Here is a 23,986-nt window from a genome sequence, read left to right on the forward strand (position 1 = left end):
CGGTGAAAATAGGTGAACTTCTGTTGTTGAAAGAAGATGACATTATGTCTTCCACTCACCCCAAAGTTCCTCTCCGAAAAATCTTGACTTTGATGACCCATCCTGTTGACAGCCTGTTCGAATGGCGCAATTTGTAATGTTATGGAATGTTTTGTACTGACTATATTTACATGTGACAGAACTTCCAGAAGATAAAACCGGAATTTGGAAACTGTTTATCACTGTTGTGCATACATGCAGTGGCTTACTGTGGAATTGGGGCACCCAGGACAATGTAAAATATTGTGCCCCTCATAAGCTATTACCAATCCATGTTTTAAAACTATTTATTTTCTAAACCTGCAATTATATTTTTTTTAAATCTAGTTACTTCTCTAAATTCATTATTGTTTACTTTGAACTGTAACAGTTTATAGGTATCATCACAAGAATAACAAAATATTTAAACAAAAAAGTGATATATTAGACATATGTATATATATATTATATTTATTTAAGACCTTGTGGATTTTATACTTGCAATTTTTTTTAAAATACATAGATAAAATTTACATTTATTCTTCATACAATTGATAAAATTGACAGGTTACTTACCTTTCCTGACTTGAAATCGATGTTTAATAGGTCTTTATTAGCTTTCATTTGGAAAAAGCTCTTTACCAAGTAGCATTTGACACAGTGATTGTTAAAAAATTCTTAGTGCCACAACAATGTTGAATTTTCTTGCAACCTCCATTTAATTGTCCAGTTAAAAATTTTAAATTTGTCCTTGCAAAACGTTCTCTTTTAGAGGAACTTCTTTAAATAAAGAAATGTGGCATGTAGTATGATGTACCACAGCAATCATAACTAAAGCATTTAGTTCACATAAATGCTGAATGTTTCGAACAATGAATTCATCTGTTGCTGCATCAAATAGTATTTGCACTTGACGGAAGGCAAATAGCTCATGAAGTACTTAGTGGTCACAATAAAGTGCAGATCATCATGGAGGTCCAATGTGGACTTTATCGCATGGCAAAGAAACTCGGTAGATATGCTAAGGCTTTAATGTGGAACTGATTTATGCTGGAAAAATTTGGTTTCAGTTTTGGCCACCAGGTGCTAATCTGGCGCTGTACACTAACTGTATGACGGTATGACATCAACTCTGTCATCTGGCAAGCCATGAAGTGAGTGAACTGTATGGCTATCAAGAAGAGAGACTGTGAACTGTAAGTGAAATTGTTTTATGTGAATGACAGCAATTATAATGCTGTGTTGAGAGAGTATCGCTGACTGAAAGGTCTGAGGAGATGGTCAATGTCGTTAAATGATTTAATGGAGATTATATAATGAAGTTTGGAAACAATAGTGAGCTTGATGTGACACCTGGAAGAGGAAGGTGTCCTATCCCAGTGGAAATTAATGACGAGGTTGCTGTTGCTGTAACTGGTCATGCATCATGCGCCCCAGGTAGCACAAATGCTCATGCAGTGTCACGAGAATTGCCCATCCTATGGTCGACAGAACGGAAATTATTGCAGTCTGTTTTAATGGTACCCATACAAGACCTCGATGATGCTGGAACTGAAATCTCACTATTGGTAGCAATGCTCTGAATTTGCTCTTCAGTTTCTGGCACAGAACAAAATTGATGACATGTGGCTAGACAATATTCTATGGTGTGATGTGGCACATTTTACAATACAGGGTGCAGTGAATACACAGAACTGCCTAATTTGGGGTACTGTTATAGCGTGTGTTGCGTACCAAAAGCCACTGAAATTCCCACAAGTGACTGTGTGGTGTAGACTCACAAGCACTTTTATTCTCAGTCCGTTCTTCTTTGAATACAGTGCATCTAGAGGGCCTCTTAGGTGTAACGAGGTATCTGCTCATTATTGAGATCTGCTTGTACAGCTTATGATTCCTCCTTTGGAAGAGTGCAACTGTGTGGAAACCACTGCTCTCCGGTGAGATGTGCAATACTTCATGTTGCTCACCCAGTGAAAGATCTGCTTAATGCAGCCTTCCACGAGCGTGTTACCTCCAGAGGTTTTCCATACATATGACCTGCAAGACCTGAATTCGTGTGGCTTTTGTTCCTGAGGATATCTTACCAGGGATGGATTCAGTCTCTATGTGACCTGAAGGCCAGTATACAGGAACACGTTCCTCAATTTCCACCAGAACTGCTGTGAGCAACAGTTGATCATGTCGTTTTATGGATGTAGCATCTTGTTGACGTCTCTGGTGCTCAACTGAACAAATTATGTAAGCAGTCGTTAATAATAAAATCAACACCTTTTCTATCCACATCCCTTTCTTACTCCATTACATACCGAAATATTTCTGTACATCTTCCTTGCATTCACAGTGTCATGTTTGCACATGGTGGCCAAAATTGTAACTAATTTTTTTCACATAAATCAGCTCTGCATTAGAATATCTGCCAAGTTTCTCTGCCATATGATAATTACAACCCACACTGGACATTGATGAGTAGCTGCACTTTAATTACAACCACCCAGATTATTCGTTTGTAATGGGCGTTTTTTTTTATAATTCTGATGTTAGCTTATTTATGGCCTAAAATGGTTGCCAAACAGATTCCTGTATTAAATTTAAGCCAGAGTCTATACTTCTCTCACCAGACATTTTCCTTCACCCTCCAGTTGTTCTTTTTGTTGAAATATCAAATATTTTGCATTTCTCCATAGCTCTTACAGCTGCTTTTGTGACCAAAGAATTACAGAATCGCACTTTTCCTCGCTAAACAGTCAGTGATTTCTGCTTTTGAACACGAAAGTCCTTTTCATTTTAGGTGTATCTGAGTATCATTCACTTCAGTAAGCACTAGGTTCTAAAAATAAATGGATGCAAAGAAAGGATAAGTCATCATGCAAACCAACAAATTGTCTGCATCTCCTTTGTTTCCTAGGATTTCTTTTGATATATTCCTCAGGACTCCCAAGGCTGCTATTATGTTTTCAGTACGATCAGTAAGCCATATCAGATTCGTACTTTGACCTCCATCTTGTGTCACAGAATAGTCTCACATTAATTGGAACATGCTGTTTAAGAATACCACACCTATGTGTAGAGCCTGTGAAAAATGAGTACATATTTTGCACAGAGCCAAAAAAATCACCAATTTTGTCAGAACAGTTGCTGCATTTACTCCAACAAGATCGAATAATCGTTATATGGTACAAACAATGCTTTAGGATTTGTATTCAGAATACATCTCTGAATACCACTAATGTATCCAGCCATGGTTCCATCTTTATTATATCCTTGTCGATAGCAGTACCCCAGGTTTAGACCGTCTCCTTGCAACTTGTCACAAATTGTTTCTGTAAGTTCATTAACTGATCTCCCATGTAATAGAATGTAATCAATAAAGGATACCTCTACTGTGCCTTCTGAACCATCAGTAAGTATATAAAGAATTACTTGACGTTTGGTGGGTACGTGATATGGCTAGTGTACTATAAACATGATATAGCAATACTTAGCCTTAAAAATTTACTTAAATATCTCTCTTCTGATGTGATCACCAAGTAGTTCGCTTTGCCTTCGTGGAACAAGATAAGACTTTGCTGAACTTTGTGAAAATGATGACTTGCACGTGGATATACCTGGCAAGTAGCTTGAAAGTTTTGAGGAAGTTTTCACAGTTATCACTTCTAACTGAACCCCATCATGGCTGTTTGACATTTCTGTAGTCGCATTTGAAGCTCTTTTCAGTTTTAAAATAATTCAGCATAACCTTTTTCATGGTCTAATACCTGGAGCTAAGCTTTTTCCATGTTTTAAAACCAAGTGGCTGTACAAAATAACTTCTTTCTTAAAAAGAGTTTGCAAAGAAACGATTGCACAAGTCATTTAACCGAGGAATACAACTGCCATTTTCTTAAAACTCTCTCTCCATTTCCTAACTTGATACAAAACCAACCCTTAATGTTCTTCTAGTATTATGAGCGGAAAATGCATTTTTATTCTGTAGTTCACACATTTGTCCATCAACAAATTCATTTTTCAAAAGCTCACTTTCATTTTCTGATGCGTAACTGATATCAGTGAAAACATGCAATTCAATACGTACACAGAGAGCGATTTTCTGCAGAGACATTGAAACAATTTCAGACAAAGTTGTCTCTGCTTCTACTGTACAGAGTGGATAGCTTTTTATGAAGCGTGCTGGTAATATCAGCAGTTCTCTCAACAAATCTGTCAAGACTTCCAGCTACTTCAGCATGTTTTCCCCGTCCTGCATTTCGTTTTTTCCTGCAAGAGATAAATTCAGATAAAATATTAAATAATTGCAAAAACTGTACATAAACAACTAATAAATAAACACAGCTACTGTGTACCTGTGTAGAAACATTTTAGTCAACTTAATGGCACTCCAGAAGGCAAGAAGGCGACTGTGGCTACAATAACTGGCGATATGTACAAGTCAGCAAAGGAACAGCGAACAGGACAGGAAATACGACGGCCGTTTGATAAGTCCGTGCGAAGTTCGAGAGATGGCACCACCGGTGTGTTTCGAGGTCATGATTAGTTAGTAGCATCTTTGAAAAGAACGCACACCAAGTTTCAGCCATATTGGTCTATTTCTTTGTGTTTGGCATTCTTGTGAATCAAGGAAGTTGAATGATTGTCAAAAAATGGATGAAAACAGTTTCGCATGGTGATTAAACATTACTTTATGAAAGGCAGAACGCCTCAGGAGACTAAAGAGAAGCTTGGTAAATATTACAATGATTCTGCACATTCGATTAGAACAGTTTATAAGTGGTTTCAAAATTTTCGGAGAGGCCATATGTGCACAAGTGATGCTGAACGTTCTGGACGCCCTGTGGAGGTTACGACTCCAGAAATTGCTGATAAAATCCATGATATGGTGATAGATGACAGAAGAGTTAAGGTGGATGAGATTGCTAGTGCTGTGGGCATTCGAATGAATGGGTACATAATATTTTACATAAACATTTGGACATGAGAAAGCTATCCACAAGATGGGTTCCGCAATTGCTCACGCTTGACCAAAAACGGTATCGTGTGAAGTGTTGCAAGGATAGTTTGCAGCTGTTTAGGTAGAATCTGCAGGACTTTAAGCATCGTTTCATCACTGTGGATGAAACATGGATAATTTACTGTACTCTTGATACAAAACAACAATCTAAACAATGGGTTACCAAGGGGGGATCTGCACCAAAAAAGGCGAAGACCATTCCTTCGGCCGGAAAGGTAATGGCGAGTGTCTTTTGGGATTCACAAGGGATAATCCTCATCGCCTATCTGGAAAAGGGTAAAACTATTACAGGTGCATATTATACACCGTTATTGGACCGTTTGAAAAGCGAAGTGCAAGAAAAACGCCACCATTTGGATCACAAAAAGTCATTTTCTATCACGACAATGCACCAGCACACACTTCAGCAGTTGTGGTCAAAAACTTAATGGAAATAGGATTCCAACTCGTTTCACATCCCCCTATTCTCCAAATTTGGCTCCCTCAGACTACTATTTGTCCCCCAATTCGAAGAAATGGCTGGCGGGGAAAAGATTTAATTGAAACGAGGAGGTCATTGCAGCAACTAATAGCTATTTTGCAGACTTGGACAATTCCTATTATTTGGAAGGGATCAACAAATTAGAACAGCATTGGGCGAAGTTTATAAGTCTAAAAGGAGACTATGCTGAAAAATAAAAAAGGTTTACCCAAAACACGCAAGTAGTTTTTATTTTTGAACAGACTTTTCAAACAACCCTTGTACGTAACAAGTCCTGTAGCTAGCCAGAAATCACTGTTACTGGGGACACTGGTTGGGATACTTACACTACCATAACTTGTTTCTTTAGATTATTTTTCCAATGTACATTAAATTTTTAAAAGAAGTTTGTCTTTTAACAGGCAGTTCAATCGACAAATTCAAAATTATGTTCATTATTTGCAAAAACTAATAACCTACAAGCAATAAACTTGCTTGCAGCAACTCCTGTGCCCCTCTAAATAGCTACTGTTTCCTATGGGAAATTATATAAAACTTTTTTGTGAACAGCAGCTTATTTATTGTCAAGCACTGGCTACAGGGAGACAATGGAGTCATGAAGCAAATGACAGCACTTGGTTTGAGCATGCACCATGAGTGAAACTGAGTCACTCCAATAGATCTGAGATCTCAAGACTACTTTTGAGGGTGGAGGAAACCAAACAGTGAAGTCACCAGTCCCATTGGCCCAGGAAAGGATGGGGAATAATGTCGATCGTGACCTTTCACCATCCTGTTATTCGCCTGAAGCGATTTAGGGAAAACCTAAATTAGGATGGCCAGACTCGAGCTTTGAGGGTGGGGACAACCCGCACTCTTACGACTGAGCATTTAAGATATTAATTGTTGAAAGAACATGGACATAAAACGTCAATTACAATTACAAGGTCACAGAGTATATAGAAGCCCTGAAATATCATATTTATGATAAAAATTGTATCATAAAATTCTTTGCGCTCTTAAGGTTTTTGCGCTGGGGCATCTGCCCTACTAGACTCCCGACGGTACACCACTGTTTCAAGGCCTGAAGCGAACTTGCTAACCCAGTCAAATATGGTGTCTGGAAAACAGCTGTTCCAGTTTCTGATTTAGTCAGTGCAGTCACTATTTCTCTTTAATTAAATATTAAAAGTTTAGACAACTTCATGCTCAGTCTAGTAATTCTACTTCTCCGTCAATGTAGAAAAAGTCACTCCGCTCATATTGTCGAAAATGTTGAAAAACACAACGTAATTTGACCACTTACGCACGTTTCAAAAACGGTTGGGCTTTTGCATGGGAGAGAAAATCTGTTGTGGAAGTAGGAAACCGGCAGCTAGAACCGGATTTCCAGAATGAATTTTGAAATGTTTCTATAACCAATAAGCCAGAAGAAGTACCGGCAAATAGGTTTACGAAATCTAGTTGTACTATCCCTAGGTGCCTCCGTTTCCACGGACAACGGATTAGTTTAAAAGTGTTTATATCTATGCTTTATATTCACTGGTATGTACAGCGCGCCAAGATCTTTGTATACGACTAGGGAAAGCCATTTGTATAACGTGAGGTGGTTGTAAAGTATTGTTGCCGAGTTAAGGTAGCTGATTCACAAGCTATCCGCCTATTTTTTTTAAACTTTGCGCAACTAATACAATTTAGAAGACAATGTTTTGGGGTAAGTGCTCAGTGTTCGTAGATTTGTTTAATTTAGTTAGTTACCGGTGGTTAATGGCCTCTCCATGTGGTTGTGTAGTGATGTACGATGAAGTTACTGTGTAAAATTGCTGGTGGTGGCGTGTATCCTACTTTAATTAGATTTTAGAGTTTAAAGTACCACATTCAATAAAGTTTCACTTCTGAATACTTTCTGACTATAATTTTCGGGTAACGCACCTCATGGAATCGGGTATTGCTCAAATTGATGTCAAAAGATATACATGCGCAGCTAGCGTGAAGAGACTACGGAAACAATGATAAATTGATATATTTAAAAATATCAGTACATTCCGTAGAAGTGGATGAAGAGAGATGAATATTTTACGTACCGGCATGCGGCAGAGTGGGTTTGAGAACGACACGTGTTTGCGGCCCAAATAGTGTTAATGCAAAAGAATCGTCAAGCGATGTAACGTTTCATCTGATCCCATGTTAAGCGATACTTCTAAAAGTATGTTTTATTCGGGCCACAAATTACACGGTGAACAGTTTTACCGGACAATGTGGCATATTGTTCTGGACTAGCTTTAGTCGGCAGGATCGTGGAAACTCTTCCGGTCATCCAGATTTGTTTTCCGTGGTATAGTTGAAACATTTTGGCAAGTAATGGGATAGTACCTTCGTAAACTGAACTGTCGATTCCCTCTTCCACCATTCTCTCGTCGGACATCAAATGTTCCCCATTATGCTGGCTCAGAAGGACGTTTTCGGGGAACGATTAAGTTCTTACATGCTTTCGGCAGTCACAAGTTTATTCCTTCAGATATCCTTGGTGGATATGACGCATATCATTCTGAAAAATATTTATTCCAATTCGCTATCATCTGCTTGGCAAATCTCGTGTTCTTGTTACCGTTGTGCAATTGCTAAGCCATGAATTACCTCCACCCTACTCCAGTTTTTTTTCGTAGTTGGTTTTATGTATGTATCGTATATATGTAAATGCTTCACGATTTTCGTTATGTACTCATAATCAGATGTAGCTAATTTGTATGGCAGTTTCAGCATATTTTTTAACAAACATGCGTTGGATGTGGACCATTTTGTGACACTAGATTAGATTAGATTTACTTTCATTCCAATTGATCCGTAGTGAGGAGGTCCTCCTGGATGTGGAACATGTCACACTAAGGAATTATGCTCATAATTAGAGATGCACTATTTGCACTGAAATTATCCACAACTTAAACGTTGAGTGAATACCAGTAGCGACCAAAAAGTATTTCCATCTATGCTACAAATTGGTTTGTTGCCATACTCTAGAATTTGGGTAGAGAGACAGGGTAAAGGGAAGTGTCAGATTCCCCCTTTGATTTGACCTGTGACAAGTGTTGACGTCACTGTGGCGCTGTGTTTTTGAACCGCGTCATGTTTGTGCATGGCCTGTTGTATTAGGTGGCGAAGTCATGTGGTGAATGTTTGTTTGAAGATGTTTGTGTTGTTGGAAGAGAGTGATGTGTTGGCGGATATTTTGATTTATTGTAGGGGGGGGGGGGAGTTGTTAAACGTCCCTGTTTATGTGAGATATGATTTGCATTGTATGTTTAGGGACCAAAACGTAATAGCCTTAAAAAAATACACTGAAAAATTAAGTTATTCGTTATGGGCTGTGTTGGGAAATGATGTAACAAGTTTTTTTTTACAGCAGTGCGACCTGATTGCCAAAAACCTGGTGTCATACATGTATCGAGAGTATGAAGTTGTCTACGCTTTGTGTGTCGAGATGTCACTGTAACAATATTTGGCATGCTTGGTGTGCAACCTTATACGTGGTCCAGTCTCATTGTGACCATTGCCTATGTTCGATGTCAACATGCAATAACCAGTCACTGATAGCAAGTGGCATCACTAGCAGTGCAGGGTATATAAAATTTCGGGAGGGGAGGAGGAGAGAAACAGTGCAGTCATCATCTACCTCTACATGGATACTCTGCAAATCACATTTAAGTGCCTGGCAGAGGGTTCATCAAACCACCTTCACAATTTTCTATTATTCCAATCTCATATAGTGCGTGAAAAGAATGAACACCTAATTTTTCCGTACAAGCTCTGGTTTCCCTTATTTTATCATGGTGATCATTTCTCCCTATGTAGGTCGGTGTCAACAAAATATTTCCGCTTTTGGAGGAGAAATTTGGTGATTGGAATTTCGTGAGAAGATTCCGTCACAATGAAAAACACGTTTCTTTTAATGATGGTCCAGCCCAAATCCTGTCTCATTTCAGTGATAACTCCCCCCATATTTTGTGATAATACTTAATGTACTCAGTCAGTCCTATCTGGTAAGGATCCCACACCGCGCAGCTGTATTCTAAGGGAGGACGGACAAGTGTAGTGTAGGCAGTCTCCTCAGTAGGTCTGTTAAATTTTCTAAGTGTCCTGCCAATAAAACACAGTCTTTAACCTAGTCTTCCCTGCAACATTTTGTGTGTGTTACTTCCAATTTAAGTTGTTTGTGACTGTAATTCATAGGTACTTAGTTATTTAGGGTCAACTGCCAATTTTCACAGCATTCAGATATCTTTTCTAAATTGTTTTGCAATTTGTTTTGATCTTCTGAGGACTTTATTAGTCAATAAATGACAGCGTCATCTGCAAACAACCTAAGCTGGCTGCTCGGATTTTCTCCCAAATCGTTCATATAGATAAGGAGCAGCAAAGGGCCTGTAATACTACCTTGGGGAACACCAGAAATCATTTCTGTTTTACGCAATGACTTTCCGTCAATTACTTAGAACTGTGACCTCTTTGACAGGAAATCGCAAATCCAGTCACATAACTGACACAATATTCCACAAGCACACTATTACACTTCAAGCTGCTTGCGTGGCACAGTGTCAAAAGCCTTCCAGAAATCCAGAAATACAGAATGCGTCTGAAACCCCTTGTCAGTAGCACTCAACACTTCGAGAATAAAGAGCTAGTTGGATTTCACAAGAATGGTGTTTTCTAAACCCGTGTTGACTGTGTGTCAATAGACAGTTTTCTTAGAGGTAATTCATAATGTTAGAACACAATATATGTTCCAAAATCCTGCTGCATATTGATGTTAACGATATGGGCCTGTAATTAAGTGGATTACTCCTACCTTTCTTGAATATTGGTGTGACCTGTGCAACTTTCTAGTCTTTGGGTACGGATCTTTCATCAAGTGAATGATAATGCATCAGTGTACTCTGAAAGGAACCTAATTGGCATACAGTCTGGACCAGAAGGCTTGCTTTTATTAGGTGATTTAAGTTTCTTCACTACTCGGAGGATATTTACTTCTATGTTACTCATATTGGCAGCTGTTCTTGATTCGAATACTGGAGTATGTACTTCGGTGTCTCTTTTGTGAAGGCATTTTGGAAGGCTGTGTTTAGTAACTATGCTTTGGCAACACTGTCTGTTATAGTATCTCCATTGCTATCGTGCAGAGAAGGCATTGTTTCTTGCCGCTAACATGCTTCATATACAACCAGAATCTCTCTGGATTTTCTGCCAGGTTTCAAGACAGTTTTGTTGTGGAAACTGTTATAAGCATCTTGCATTGAAGTCTGCGCTAAATTTCGAGCTTCTGTAAAAGATCACCGATCTTGGGAATTTTGCGTCTGTTTAAATTTGGCATGTTTGTTTCATTGTTTCTGCAACAGTGTGCTAACCCATTTTGTGTACCAAGGGGGATCAGCTCCGCCATTTGTTAATTTATTTTGTATAAATCTCTCAATTGCTGCCAATACTATTTCTTTGAATTCAAGCCGCGTCTGGTCTACACTTACATAATTAATTTGGGAGGAGTGGAGATTCTCTCTCAGTAATGCGTCAAAAAAGTGAATTTTTATCTGCTTTTTTTTAATAGGTATGTTTCTTTTTATTTTTGGATGACTTGGGGGTTACAGTATTCAGTCTCGCTACAACAACTCTGTGTTCACTAACCCCTGTATCTGCTTTAATTCTTGTTATTAACTCAGGATTATTTTTGCTAAGAGGTTGAGTGTGTTTTCACAACTGTTTAATATTTGCGTGGGCTTATGAACTAACTACTCAAAATAATTTTCAGAGCCAACATATTGAGTGTAAATTAAAGTCATCACCAACTATAATCGTATGAGTCAGGTAGGTGTTTGAAATCAAACTCAAGTTTTCTTTGAACCTTTCAGCAACTGAATCTTCTGAATTGGGAGGTTGATAAAAGGATCCAGTTATTATTTTATTCCAGTTGCTAACAATGACCTCAGCCTATACCAACTCACAGGATCTATCGACTTCAGTTTCGCAACAAGATAAACTACTTCTGACAACAACAAACATGCCACCACCAACAGTTTTTAGCCTGTCCTTTTGGAACACAGCCAGGTTCTTTGCAAAAATTTTGGCTGAGGTTATTTCCGCCTTTGGACAGCTTTCAGGGCCTATAATGATTTGAACATCAGTGCTTTCTATTAGTGCTTGGAGCTCTGGTACTTTCCCAACACAGCTGCCATAATTTACAAATGTTATACCAGTGGTTCCTGCGTCTATGTTCTTCCTGTGTGTGGCATGCAACCTTTGTGGGAAGCCCTTTTTGTGTTTTCCCAAGACCCTCTAACCTTAAAAACAGCCCAGTCCATTCCATACAGCCCCTGCTACCTGTGTAGCTGCCTCTTGTGTATAGCGGACACCTGATCTGTTCAGTGGAACCTGAAACCCAACCACACTTTGGCACAAGTTGTGGAATCTGCAGCCCTCACAGTCGCAGAACTGTCTGAGCCTCTGATTCAGACCCTCCACTGGGCTCTATGTACCAAAGGTCCACAATCAGTCCTGTCGACTATGCTGCAAATGGCTAGCTCTGCTTTCATCTTGCAAGCAAGACTGGCAGCCTTTACAACTTCCATTAGCTGCTGGAAAGCAGAGAGAATCTCTTCTGCTCCAAAGTGACACACATCATTGGTACCGATGTGAGCAACCACCTACAGTTGGCTACACCCTGTGCTCTTCATGGCATCCAGAAGGACCTGTTCCACATCTGGAATGACTCCACCTGGTATGCACACGGAGTGCACATTGGTTTTCTTTCCCTTCTTGGCAACCTTGTCCCTAAGGGACCCCATTAAGTGCCTAATGTTGGAGCTCCCAACTATCAATAATCTCACCTTCTGTGATTGTCCGGATCTTGCAAACTGAGAGGTTACCTCTGAAACAGGAGAGGCAACAGCATCTGGCTCAGTGACAGTGTCAGCCACAGACAGCATGTTGAACCTATTTGTCAGACAAACCGGGGAGGCCTCACATGTGGCCACCTCGGAAGTCTTTCGCTGCATACTGCACCCCGGGGTGACCTCCTCCTCGACTACAGATGAGGCATCAACCTCAGTGCGAACTGTAACTGGGCTGGCCACTGGTGAGGACCGGTTGAAGGACTCGGATGTGCTGGACATCCGTTGGATCCCCACAGCCGGCCTACAACAGTGGTGCACGTCCACTGTAAGCTCAAGCTGTGTAACCGAAGCAATCACAGCCTGAAGCTGAGAGCAAAGTGTCACGAACTCAGCTCGCATCCGCACACAGTCGCAGTCCCTGTCCATACTAAAGACCATGGAAAACTAAACTATGCAGATAAACGGACTATTGGCACGTGCTGTGCAACTCTACTGTAGATCCTGGCGAAAACGCAGGAACTGTGTCTAATAAATTAGATTAATACGCAGAGATTCAAAAACATAACTACCGAAGCTCTCAGGTGAAACTAAATAATTTGCCCCTGATTAGGAACATGTAAAATGTCACAAAATTAGATTACTTTGTGATGCAAACAAAAATGTGAGAACTGTGGCTATTGGATATTAAGTTTATATGCGGAAACTCAAGAGACTAAACTATTAAAGGACACAGAGGATATAAAATCCGCTCCTGGTTAGGAACTCGTAAAAGTCACAATATCTGTTGCTCAGGGCAAGGGTAGAAGCATTCCAAAAGGGCTAAGTTTGTAAACTGTTTTCATGCTGCTGTGGATAAACTATACCATGCACGGCAGAATGGTGCTATCCAAAACCAACACTGAGGCGACTGGTGCATCACGGGCTACAAATGACAGGGCTGGAAGACTGCTGTGTATGGGTGACATTTACTGAGTGGTGACAGATTACCTTTACAGATAAGTTTTATTCTCCGTGGGACAGATGGCCTTTTGCATGTACGTTCTGCAACGATCATTGGATGGCTGAGGCTGGTGGAGGCATTATGGTCAGTTCTTTCTAAAACTTCATTGGGTCTTCCTGTATGTCTTCTGCAGAAAGGTGGTTATTCGGGCTTTTGACATATATTCATATTAATGTGACTGGACCATGTAGTTAGCAGCTGCTAGTAACCTAAGATTCCTATCTAAAAATTCACTGGGAATGATTTTCGCATCTCACATTTCTCCAGTTTGTTGATGGACGACAGTTGTTAACCATTTCATACTGTCCATGCCACCTGTATTACTGATTTAATGGCTGTCTTGTTTCTTGTAGCTGATGTTTTTTTATTATCAAGACAGTCCAGGCTAAAAAATCTCACCTTCATAGTCTCGGATGTTATTGAGCCCTCCAAAGACAACACTGTGCATACCATTTTGAAGATGCGAATTTTGGAAAAAATTTTAAAATACTGTATGTCTGGAACAGGTCTACATATTTCGTTGGTTTTTTATGTGAAAGATAATTGCTTTATGATTACAAAGAAATCATCCGATTGGACTTAACTGTCAGTTCTTTTATTATAGTGTTCTGAACTTTTATAACTTATGAAAAAAAAATTTATCCAAAAATGCCAATCCATAAATTTTTTTTTCCCCCTCTTGATTAGTACCATATAGTTACATTCCCTGAAAAGGAGAGCTTCCACTTAAGGTTGCAACAGGTTTTATAAACAATTCCCCTCCTGCAGGTATGGATGTTAGAATAGGCCCAAGGTATTTCTGCATGTCGTAAGAGGCCACTAAAAGGAGTCTCGCACATTTCAGCGTTCATGGGATGGTCCCCTGCAGGGTTTGACCTCCATTTTTCAAAATTTTCCCAAAGAGCGAGCCAATTGGAGAAAGGTGCCTTACCAGATGCACAGTGTCCATCATGCGCTGAGACCTCTCGCATCCTTTTTCAATGTGGATCTGTACTTCTGCTCATTCTCCAGCTGGTCGGCGAGGTCACCCTCCTGGGTGCGTTTTCCTCCATTCTCTGTGCAGTATTTCTGCCTGTGCTGTTGACGATAAAGGACTTCATGCCCATTAGCGCCTGATATACAGCACTGTAGCCAGTCCGTTGTGGTGGGGCCGCCGTGTACCCTGACCGAACAGGGAGTGCTTTGCTGATGCCTGCACTGTTAACTCCCCACATATGGCAAGGAGTTGCCTATCTACCTGGGGCATCGGGACTCCCGGCAATGGCCATCGTGCCAGATGGCCTTTGCTGTGGCTGGGTGGCACCTGGAGGGAGGGCCCCTGGTTAGAGTGGGTGGCATCAGGGTGGATGACAAGCAATGAAGCATAGTATGTCATCTCTTGCTGTCCAAAATATGTCAGTGTCGGTCTTGATCAAAATGGCATCCTCTGCCCAGTCACAGGCACTACTCACCTGTGACAAGCTGTGGGATGTTAGTTTCCATCACTTCACATAAGAGCTTAAATATGGTCCAGGGTATCATATTTCACAGGGACCTTCTTTTGCAGTCTGAGAATGAGCTGCACTCCAATTTAGAGTGGTGAGGTGTCCATTGTGTCCACCATGGTCGCCCCCCCTCCCCCGGGGTCCACAACTCTTTTGTGGATACGTGCGTAGCGAGCACGGGACCCCGAGCAAATGTGGCCTTCCTTCCTTTACGGGCTGCATACCTTCCCTTTCCGCATCCTTCCCCATCCCCCATATTCGCCCTCCTCCCCTCACCTCTGGCTCTTTCCTTCCCTTTCTCCCCATCTGGGAGTATGGTTTGTGCCTACGTCCGGAGACGGACGCTCGTAAATGTAACGCATTCTTCGCCTTCTTTGCTTGTATTTCTTCTTCCTTCCTTTGTCCTTCTCTTTTCCTTACCTCTTCTCTTTACCCTTTTCTCCGCTGCGGCGTTTGAGACCTCTCTTCTTTCCTTTCCCTTTCTCTTTTTTCCTCCCTGTGCGTGTCTGAAGGCCGACCCACGCATTTTTGTGCGTAGCCGGTGACGGGGTAACGCATAATTCCCCGCCCCGGGTAGACAGGTAGGACACGTACGTACCCCCTGGTAACGGCCAGGCCCAGGGAGAGGTGATTACCCGAGCTGATACCTTCCGAAAGTGCCGATTGGTCCCTCCGTCCGTTTGTCGGGAGGTGTGACCTGAGGTGTGAACAATCACCTAAGGTGGGAGTGCCCTCAGAGAGGGCCCCCACAAGGGAGGAGCGCGCCATCGGAGACGCTGGTAATCATGGGGGATTCTTCCGCAATGGTTTCCTCACCTTCCACTATGTCTGCTCACAAGTGTAAGTTCACTGAGTCTCAGCCACAGACAGTTCTTCCATCGTTGCCACAGTTCCTTGTTGTTTCTCGGTCTGACGAAGGTCACGACTTCTCCACGGTCAACCCTTTCATTATTCAGAAAGGTGTCGACGCAATTGCAGGTCCTGTAAAGTCTTGTTCCAGATTATGGAATGGCACCTTGTTGTTAGAAACAGTCAGTGCCCTCCAGGCACAAAAATTGCTGCGTACTTCACTGCTCCACACCTTCCCTGTCCGGGTTGAAGCGCACCGCACTTTAAATTCCTCGCGTGGAGTCGTATATACATGCTCCCTCGATGGATTGTCTGATGAAGAAATTCAGCGTAACGGCTGTTCATAGAGTTATGAAAAGGGTTGACACAGACATCATTCCAACCCGCACTGTCTTCTTGACATTTGACAAAGTTCAACTCCCATCCAAATTCAAAGCAGGCTATGAGATAATTTCCGTTCGCCCTTACGTCTCAAACCCTACGCGTTGCTATCGGTGTCAGCGGTTCAATCACACCAGCCAGTCCTGTTCCAATCCGGCCAAATGTGTTACATGTGGCAAGGATGCCCATGAGGGTGCTTGTCCACCTCCATCCCCTCACTGCATCAACTGTATGGGTGACCACGCTGCTTCCTCTAGAGATTGCCCCGTTTTTAAGGACGAAAAGCTCATCCAGGAAATCAGAGTGAAGGAAAAGGTGTCGACCTTTGCTGCTCGAAAATTATTCACCAGTCTACAACCCACCGTGCCTTAGACAGGAAAATACAGCACTGTCCTTGCTTCTCCTCGGCCAACAAAGGAGGCGGCCATGCAGACTTGCGACCTCACTTTTAGTGCCACGATCGTCAGATCGGCCAGCGCGAAGATCGCCTGTTCATCCTCACCACTTTTGCCTGCCCACTTTATGGCTCACCCTTCATCGGGTTCTGCTAAATCTCGAGCCCAAAAGTCAGACACCAAGACTTTGAAAAAAGAGCATACTCGTGAAGATTTTTTACATACCCCAACTGCACAACCATCGGTTCCTCCTTCATCCAAACATCATATTTCCAAAAAGGCTACAAAGAAACCCAGTTCATCTCCTTCTCCGCCAAGGCGTGTCCCATCTACAGCACCACCTGGCGGAAATCGCCCTTGGGCGTCTTCTGTCGCCGAGGCGCAATGCTGGTGGCCGATCAACCGGCCGATCGCTGGTGGCGGGAGCTGCTCCTGAACAACCTATGGATCAGGATCTTCTGCCTTCGGCTGAATGCCATTCCATGCTGTCGGTTGCAAGCTCTGAGCAGTTGTTGAGTTGACGGCACCCTTGGTCACATTCCTCCATTTTCTGTTCACCCTATGTCTATTGTCCACTGTAATATCTGTGGCATTCGAGCCAATTGGGATGAATTGTCTATCCTCTTACGATCCTACTCGCCGGTCATCTTCTGTCTTCAGGAAACAAAGCTGCGTCCCCATGACTGCTTTGTTCTCCCTCATTTTCAGTCCGTCCGATATGATCTCCCATCTGTTGAAGGCACTCCAGCCCATGGAGGACTCATGATTCTTCTCCATGATACTCTCCATTATCACCCAATCCACTTAAACGCTTCCTTTCAAGCTGTCGCCGTCAGTCTTTCCCTTTCTGGATACACGTTCTCTCTTTGTACTGTATACATTCCATCGTCCACACCAATGGCACGGACTGATCTCCTTCATCTTCTTGGTCAGCTTCCACTCCCCTATTTGCTGGTTGGGGACTTCAATGCCCACCACCCGCTATGGGGATCTCCACATCCTTGTCCACGTGGCTCACATTGCTAGACGTCTTCCACCAAGCGGATCTAGTTTGCCTCAACACTGGGGTCCCTACATTTTGTCTGCCTCCACGACAAATTTATCTCATTTGGACCTTGTGGTCGGTACTGTTCCGCTAGCTCGGTGCTTCGAATGGTTCGCCCTTGATGATACACACTCGAGTGACCACTTTCCATGTGTCCTTAGACTGCAGCCTCAACTGCTATATATGCGCCCGCTTCGCTGGAAGTTTGCCCAAGCCAGTTGGACACTTTTTGTCTCTAGCGACATTCAGTGACCGTCACTTTCCTAGCGTCGACGATGAGGTCACTCATATTACAGAAGTTATTCTTACAGCTGCGGAATGTTCAATACCCCGCACCTCCGAATTGCCCCGGCGCCCCCCAGTTCCTTGGTGGAACGAGGCATGCCGCACACTATTCTCTTGGGGCTTTCGAGGTCGGCTGCCCCTTTTTCTTCACGAATTTATGGCAGAGCGCATATTTAGGGTGCGGGTGAACACTACTCTCTCCCATACTTTCTCCCAAGAAAACGGGGTACCCCAGGGCTCCGTGCTGAGTGTTGTACTGTTTGCCATTGCCATAAATCCAATTATGGATTGTCTCCTTCCTGATGTCTCGGGCTCCCTCTTTGTGGACGATTTTGCAATCTACTACAGCTCTCAACGGACCAACCTTCTTGAACGACGTCTTCAAGGATGTCTCGATCGCCTCTACTCTTGGAGCGTCGAAAGCGGCTTCTGTTTTTCTCCCAGTAAGACCATTTGTGTTAATTTTTGGCAACAACGTAAGGAGTTTTCTTCCACCCTCCTTACATCTAGGACCTGTCAACCTTCCGTTTTCAGATGTCGCTAAATTCTTGGGTCTTATGTTTGACAGAAAACTGTGCTGGTCCTCCCACGTTTCCTATCTTTCGGCTCGCTGTCTGCGATCCCTCAACACCCTCAGTGTCCTGAATGGTATCTCCTAGGGAGCAGACCTAGTGGTCCTTCTCCGCCTCTATCGTCCCTTAGTGCGCTCGAAATTGGACTATGGAAGCATAGTCTACTCCTCTGCTCGGCCGTCTATTCTTCAGCGTCTCGACTATCCACCGCCGTGGATTTCGTTTAGTGTCTGGAGCTTTTTACACCAGCCCTGTGGAAAGCCTTTATGCTGAGACTGCTGAACCTCCGCTGTCCAATCGGCGAGCAGTCCTTCTGAGTCGTTATGCTAGCCATCTGTCTTCCATGCCTGCTAATCCAGCCGATGACATTTTTTTCAACGCCTCCTTTGATGTAGGGTACGCAGGCCGCCCTTCCTCCCTACTACCACTGGGAGTCCGCTTCCGTCAACTGCTCCGTTCTCTTTCCTTCCGCTTTCCTAAAACCTTCTTGACAACTTGGGGTACAGCACCGCCTTGGCTCTGTCCCCGGATCTGCCTGCTCCGTGACCTTTGTCGATTTCCCAAGGATGGTACCCCTTACCTCGTTTATCGTCGGGCATTTGCTGCTCTATGTGCACAAATGAAGGAAACCACATTTATTTACACCAATGGCTCGAAAACATCGTTAGGTGTAGGGAGTGCCTATATTGTTGGCGACACCCCAAATCACTTTCGGCTTCCCGACTAGTGTTCTGTTTATACAGGGCTATTACAAATGATTGAAGCGATTTCATAAATTCACTGTTGCTCCATTCATTGACATATGGTCACGACACACTACAGATATGTAGAAAAACTCAAAGTTTTGTTCGGCTGAAGCTGCACTTCAGGTTTCTGCCGCCAGAGCGCTCGAGAGCGCAGTGAGACAAAATGGCGACAGGAGCCGAGAAAGCGTATGTCGTGCTTGAAATGCACTCACATCAGTCAGTCATAATAGTGCAATGACACTTCAGGACGAAGTTCAACAAAGATCCACCAACTGCTAACTCCATTCGGCGATGCTATGCGCAGTTTAAAGCTTCTGGATGCCTCTGTAAGGGGAAATCAACGGGTCGGCCTGCAGTGAGCGAAGAAACGGTTGAACACGTGTGGGCAAGTTTCACGCGTGGCTCATGCCACAACTGGAGACAGACAGCGCCGACTTCATCTTTCAACAGGATGGTACTCCACCGCACTTCCATCTTGATGTTTCTTAAACAGGAGATTGGAAAACCGATGGATCGGTCGTGGTGGAGATCATGATCAGCAATTCATGTCATGGCCTCCACGCTCTCCCGACTTAATCCCATGCGGTTTCTTTCTGTGGGGTTATGTGAAAGATTCAGTGTTTAAACCTCCTCTACCAAGAAACGTGCCAGAACTACGAGCTCGCATCAACGATGCTTTCGAACTCATTGATGGGGTCATGCTGCGCCGAGTGTGGGAGGAACTTGATTATCGGCTTGATGTCTGCCTAATCACTAAAGGGGCACATATCGAACATTTGTGAATGCCTAAAAAAACTTTTTGAGTTTTTGTATGTGTGCGCAAAGCATTGTGAAAATATCTCAAATAATAAAGTTATTGTAGAGCTGTGAAATCGCTTCAATCATTTGTAATAGCCCTGTACTGCGGAGCTTTACGCTGTTCTCCAGGCTGTCCACTACATCTGCCGCCATCAGCGGATACAGTACGTTATCTGCTCAGATTCTCTCAGCTCTCTCCTCAGTCTCCAAGCTCTTTACCCTGTGCACCCTCTGGTCCACCGGATTCAGGACTGTCTGCGCTTGCTTCACCGGCGTTCCTCTGGCTCCCGGGACACGTTGGTATCTGTGGAAATGAGGCGGCCGATATAGCAGCCAAGGCTGTAGTCTCTCTTCTTCGGCCATCTATTCAATCGATTCCCTTCGCCGATCTACGGAGCGTTTTATGTCGTCGTGTTGTTCTTTTATGGCACGCACATTGGTCGACACTTCCCCGTAATAAATTGCGGGACGTGAAAGCTCTTCCTTGTGCTTGGACCTCTTCCTCCTGAACGCGTCGTCGTTTTAACTAGACTCCGGATAGGGCACTGTCTTTTTAGCCATCGACATCTTTTAAGCGGCGATCCTCCCCCACTCTGTCCCCACTGCTCTCAGCTGTGGCCGGGAAGACCCTTATTTTAATCTGTTACGCTCCCGTCTACAGCTGTCGCCTGATATATCGTCGATTTTAGCAGATGACACGCGCTTGGCCGATCGCGTTCTTGAGTTTATTAGTGCCAGTGAAATGACGTCAGTCATTTGAAGCTTTTTTTGGGGACAACCAACCCCTTTCTGTAGAGGATTTTTAAGCCTTCCTTCTGTTTTTAGTTTCTCCAATTTTTCATTCCCATTGCTGCTGGTTTCCATTTTCGGTTTTCTACTGTTTCTTAAGTCCCAGACCGGGCGCTAATGACCATAGCAGTTTTGCGCCCTAAAACCAAAACAAAACAAAAAACCGTGGTCACCACTGGTGCCTTTATCTTGGCCTTTGAGGGTGACCCATTACCTGAGAAGGTCAAGCTGATTGTCTACCTCCATCAAGCCATATATCCCTCCCCCAATGTGGTGCTTTAGTGCTGGAAGTTTGGCCGAATGTCTTCCTGCTGTACTCCCAGCATCACATGTCGAGATTGTGGATGCCCATCAAATCCCAATACTCCATGTGCCCCACCTCTCATCTGTGTCAACTGTGGAGAGCACCATTTTCCTTGCTTGCCAGACTGCAGGATTCTCCAGAAAGAAAGAAAAATAATGGAATACAAGACCCTGGACTGACTGACCTACACTGAGGGTAATAGAAAATGAAAGGCTACGTCAGTAGCGACACCCCCCCCCCCCCTAGTAGCGACCCCTCCCCCCCCCTCTCCCCACCCCAACCATCGAGGATGTCAGTCCCCACTTCTCAGCCGGAGAAGTGTAAGTTTTCCTCAGCTCCTCTTGTCAGGAATGGATCCCTTGGGTCACTCCCTTTCCAGGTTCCTACCAGTGGCAAAGTGGCTGAAGCAACCACAGGTAGCTGGTTGTAGTGCTTCACGGTCCTCCACAATCCCTGAGACTGATTCAGTGAAGCCCTCCCAGCCAGACAAAGGTAAGGAGCAGTGACAGAAACCTAAAAAGAAAAGGACCGCCAAGAACAAAGACACTGCAGTGGACCCACATCACCACTACCTACAAGCTCTATGTCTGAGGATAAGGTGGAGATTCTGGCGTCTGCTGAGGGCCTAGATCTCACTTTGCCCTCACACACAATGGATGTCAATCACACAGGTACTCATCTAGTGGCCGCAGGTGGCCCTGAGGTGTAGAATGCCTCATTGAGTGTTTCATACGTTCCCAGTCTTGTGATCACGTAATCCTCCAGGGGAATTGTGGCAGTGTTTTCCACCACCTGGCTGAACTATGGCAACTGTTAAGCTTTACACAAGCTTTCTCATTGCCCTCCAGGAAACCTGCTTCCTGGCAATGTGGACTGCTGCCCTCTGTGGCTGTAAGGGGTACTACAGGAACTGTAGCGACTATAATAGTATGTCAGGTGGAGTTTGCACCTCTGTCCTGAACTCAGTATGTAGTGAACCTGTGCACCTTCAAACCCCTCTTGAAGCTGTCGCTGTCAGGATACGGACGACGAAGGAAATAACTGTCTGCAATGTATATCTTCCTACAGATGGTGCAGTACCCTTGAACATATGGGCTGCACTGATTGATCAACTCCCTAAACCTTTCCTACTTTTGGGAGATTTTAATGCACATAACCCCTTGTGGGGTGGCGCCATGCTTACTGGCCGAGGTAGGGGGGTCGAAAATTTACTTTCACAACTCGACCTCGGCCTCTTAAATACAGGTGCTCCCACACATTTCAGTGTGGCACATGGCACATACTCGACCATTGATCTCTCGTTTTGCAGTCCTGGCCATCTCCCATCTATCCACTGGAGAACACAGGTGACCTGTGTGGTAGTGACCAGTTCCCCATCTTCCTGTTGCGTCACTCCCCCGGCGTCCTGGTGGAGACCGGGGTCCCTCCACTGAAGGTTAGGTGTGCACAACTGCTCGCCAGTTATGTTGCACACATTTGTAGTTCTCCTGCGCATACGAATTACAGTCTCCTTTTCCCAACCACCACGGTTCATCTCCTGCATCAGCAGCTCAGGCCAGGGCTTATGATTGTGCTTTGCGTCCGGTTCCTTGTGTCTGAACTGGAGCTCTCCTCAAGGTCCATTCACGTACACCTCCATGGTCTACAACATAGGCCGCAGATCCTTCTGGAACTTTCGTATGGCCCTAAGGACTCTGTTAAAACCTGCAGCTCTCCGATACCACTTCCTCTTGATTCTTGACGTGTACTGGGGCCAGGAAGTGGTTTACACCCCTGGCTTGATTGCTGATGGTCATGTAGGCTTTGCGTATCTTCACGGAGGACATATTGAACAGCACTCCTTTCCAGATGGCTGCAGTGTTTCCACTGCGTAGCTGGGAGCCATATCTCTTGCACTTGAGCACACCCACTCGAGTCCTGGTGAGTCATTTCTCCTGTGTACTGACTCCTTGAGCAGCCTACAAGTTATCGGCCTGTGCTATTCGTGCCATCCTTTGGTAGCGTCCATCCAGGAGCCCATCTATGCCCTGGAACGATTCTGTTGTTTAGTGGTGTTTGTGTGGCCCCCAGGAACTTGCTGGCAGGCTGGCCAAAGAGGCTATGCGGAAACTGCTTCTGTAGATGGGCATTTCTGAAACTGAGCTGCATTCTGTCTTACACTGCAGGGTTTTTCGGCTTTGGGAAGCGGAATGACTTAACAGTACACACAGCAAACTGTGTATCATTAAGGAGACTAGGAATGTGCCGAAGTCTTCTGTGCGGTCCTCTCACAGGGAATCAGTTGTCCTCTGCCGGCTCTGCATTGGCCATACGTGGCTAACATGTAGTTACCTCCTCAGTCTCTGAGGACCCACCTTGGTGTCACTGTGACTCACAAATGACGATTGTCCACCTCTTGCTGGACTGCCCACTTTTAGCCACTCTGCAGCGGACTTTTAAATTTCCCAACACCCTACATTCTGTGTTAGGTGACAATGCTTCAATAGCAAATTTAGTTTTCCGTTCTCTTTGTGAGGGTGGGATTTATCGTTTGATCTAAGTTTGAGCATGTCCTTTGTCCATCTGTGTCTCCACCCTAGTGCTTTTAGGGTAGAGGTTTTAATGTGTTGCAGAGTGGTTGGCTTCTCCTTTTTATTTTCATTGTCAGCCAGCCATGGTAATTTGCTTTCTTGTTTCGATCTCTTCATGTTTCTTGCGTTTCTCTCTGGTTTTCTTCTCCGATTTTGTCCATTTTCGTGTTTGTTGCCCTTCTGTCATTCTTGTGGTTTCCTCCTTTTTTTTCCAGCTGTTTTTTGTATGTATCAATTATTTTTCTCCCACCCTTGTGGAATTACTTTAATCAGAACGAGGAACCGATGACCTTGCAGTTTGGTCTCTACCTCCCTTTTAAACCAACCAATGAACCATAAGCAATTGAAATTTTTGCCATACGTGAAACCTGGTTTATTATCACATGACAGGGTTGTGCAACTTCTGT

General features: G+C 43.8%; 1 protein-coding gene across 1 annotated transcript in view; it reads left to right on the forward strand.

Moving 5' to 3' along the window:
* The first annotated feature begins 7,040 nt into the window (after window positions 1-7,040).
* Window positions 7,041-23,986, forward strand: part of LOC126094632 (46 kDa FK506-binding nuclear protein) — a 69,703-nt gene continuing 52,757 nt past the window's right edge. Inside the window, exon 1 of the mRNA XM_049909119.1 lies at window positions 7,041-7,197. Coding sequence (XP_049765076.1) covers window positions 7,188-7,197 — 10 coding nt within the window. The 5' untranslated portion in view covers window positions 7,041-7,187. The remainder of the gene's footprint in view (window positions 7,198-23,986) is intronic.

Source organism: Schistocerca cancellata, chromosome 8 (genome assembly GCF_023864275.1).
Source record: "Schistocerca cancellata isolate TAMUIC-IGC-003103 chromosome 8, iqSchCanc2.1, whole genome shotgun sequence".
Classification (NCBI taxonomy): domain Eukaryota; kingdom Metazoa; phylum Arthropoda; class Insecta; order Orthoptera; family Acrididae; genus Schistocerca; species Schistocerca cancellata.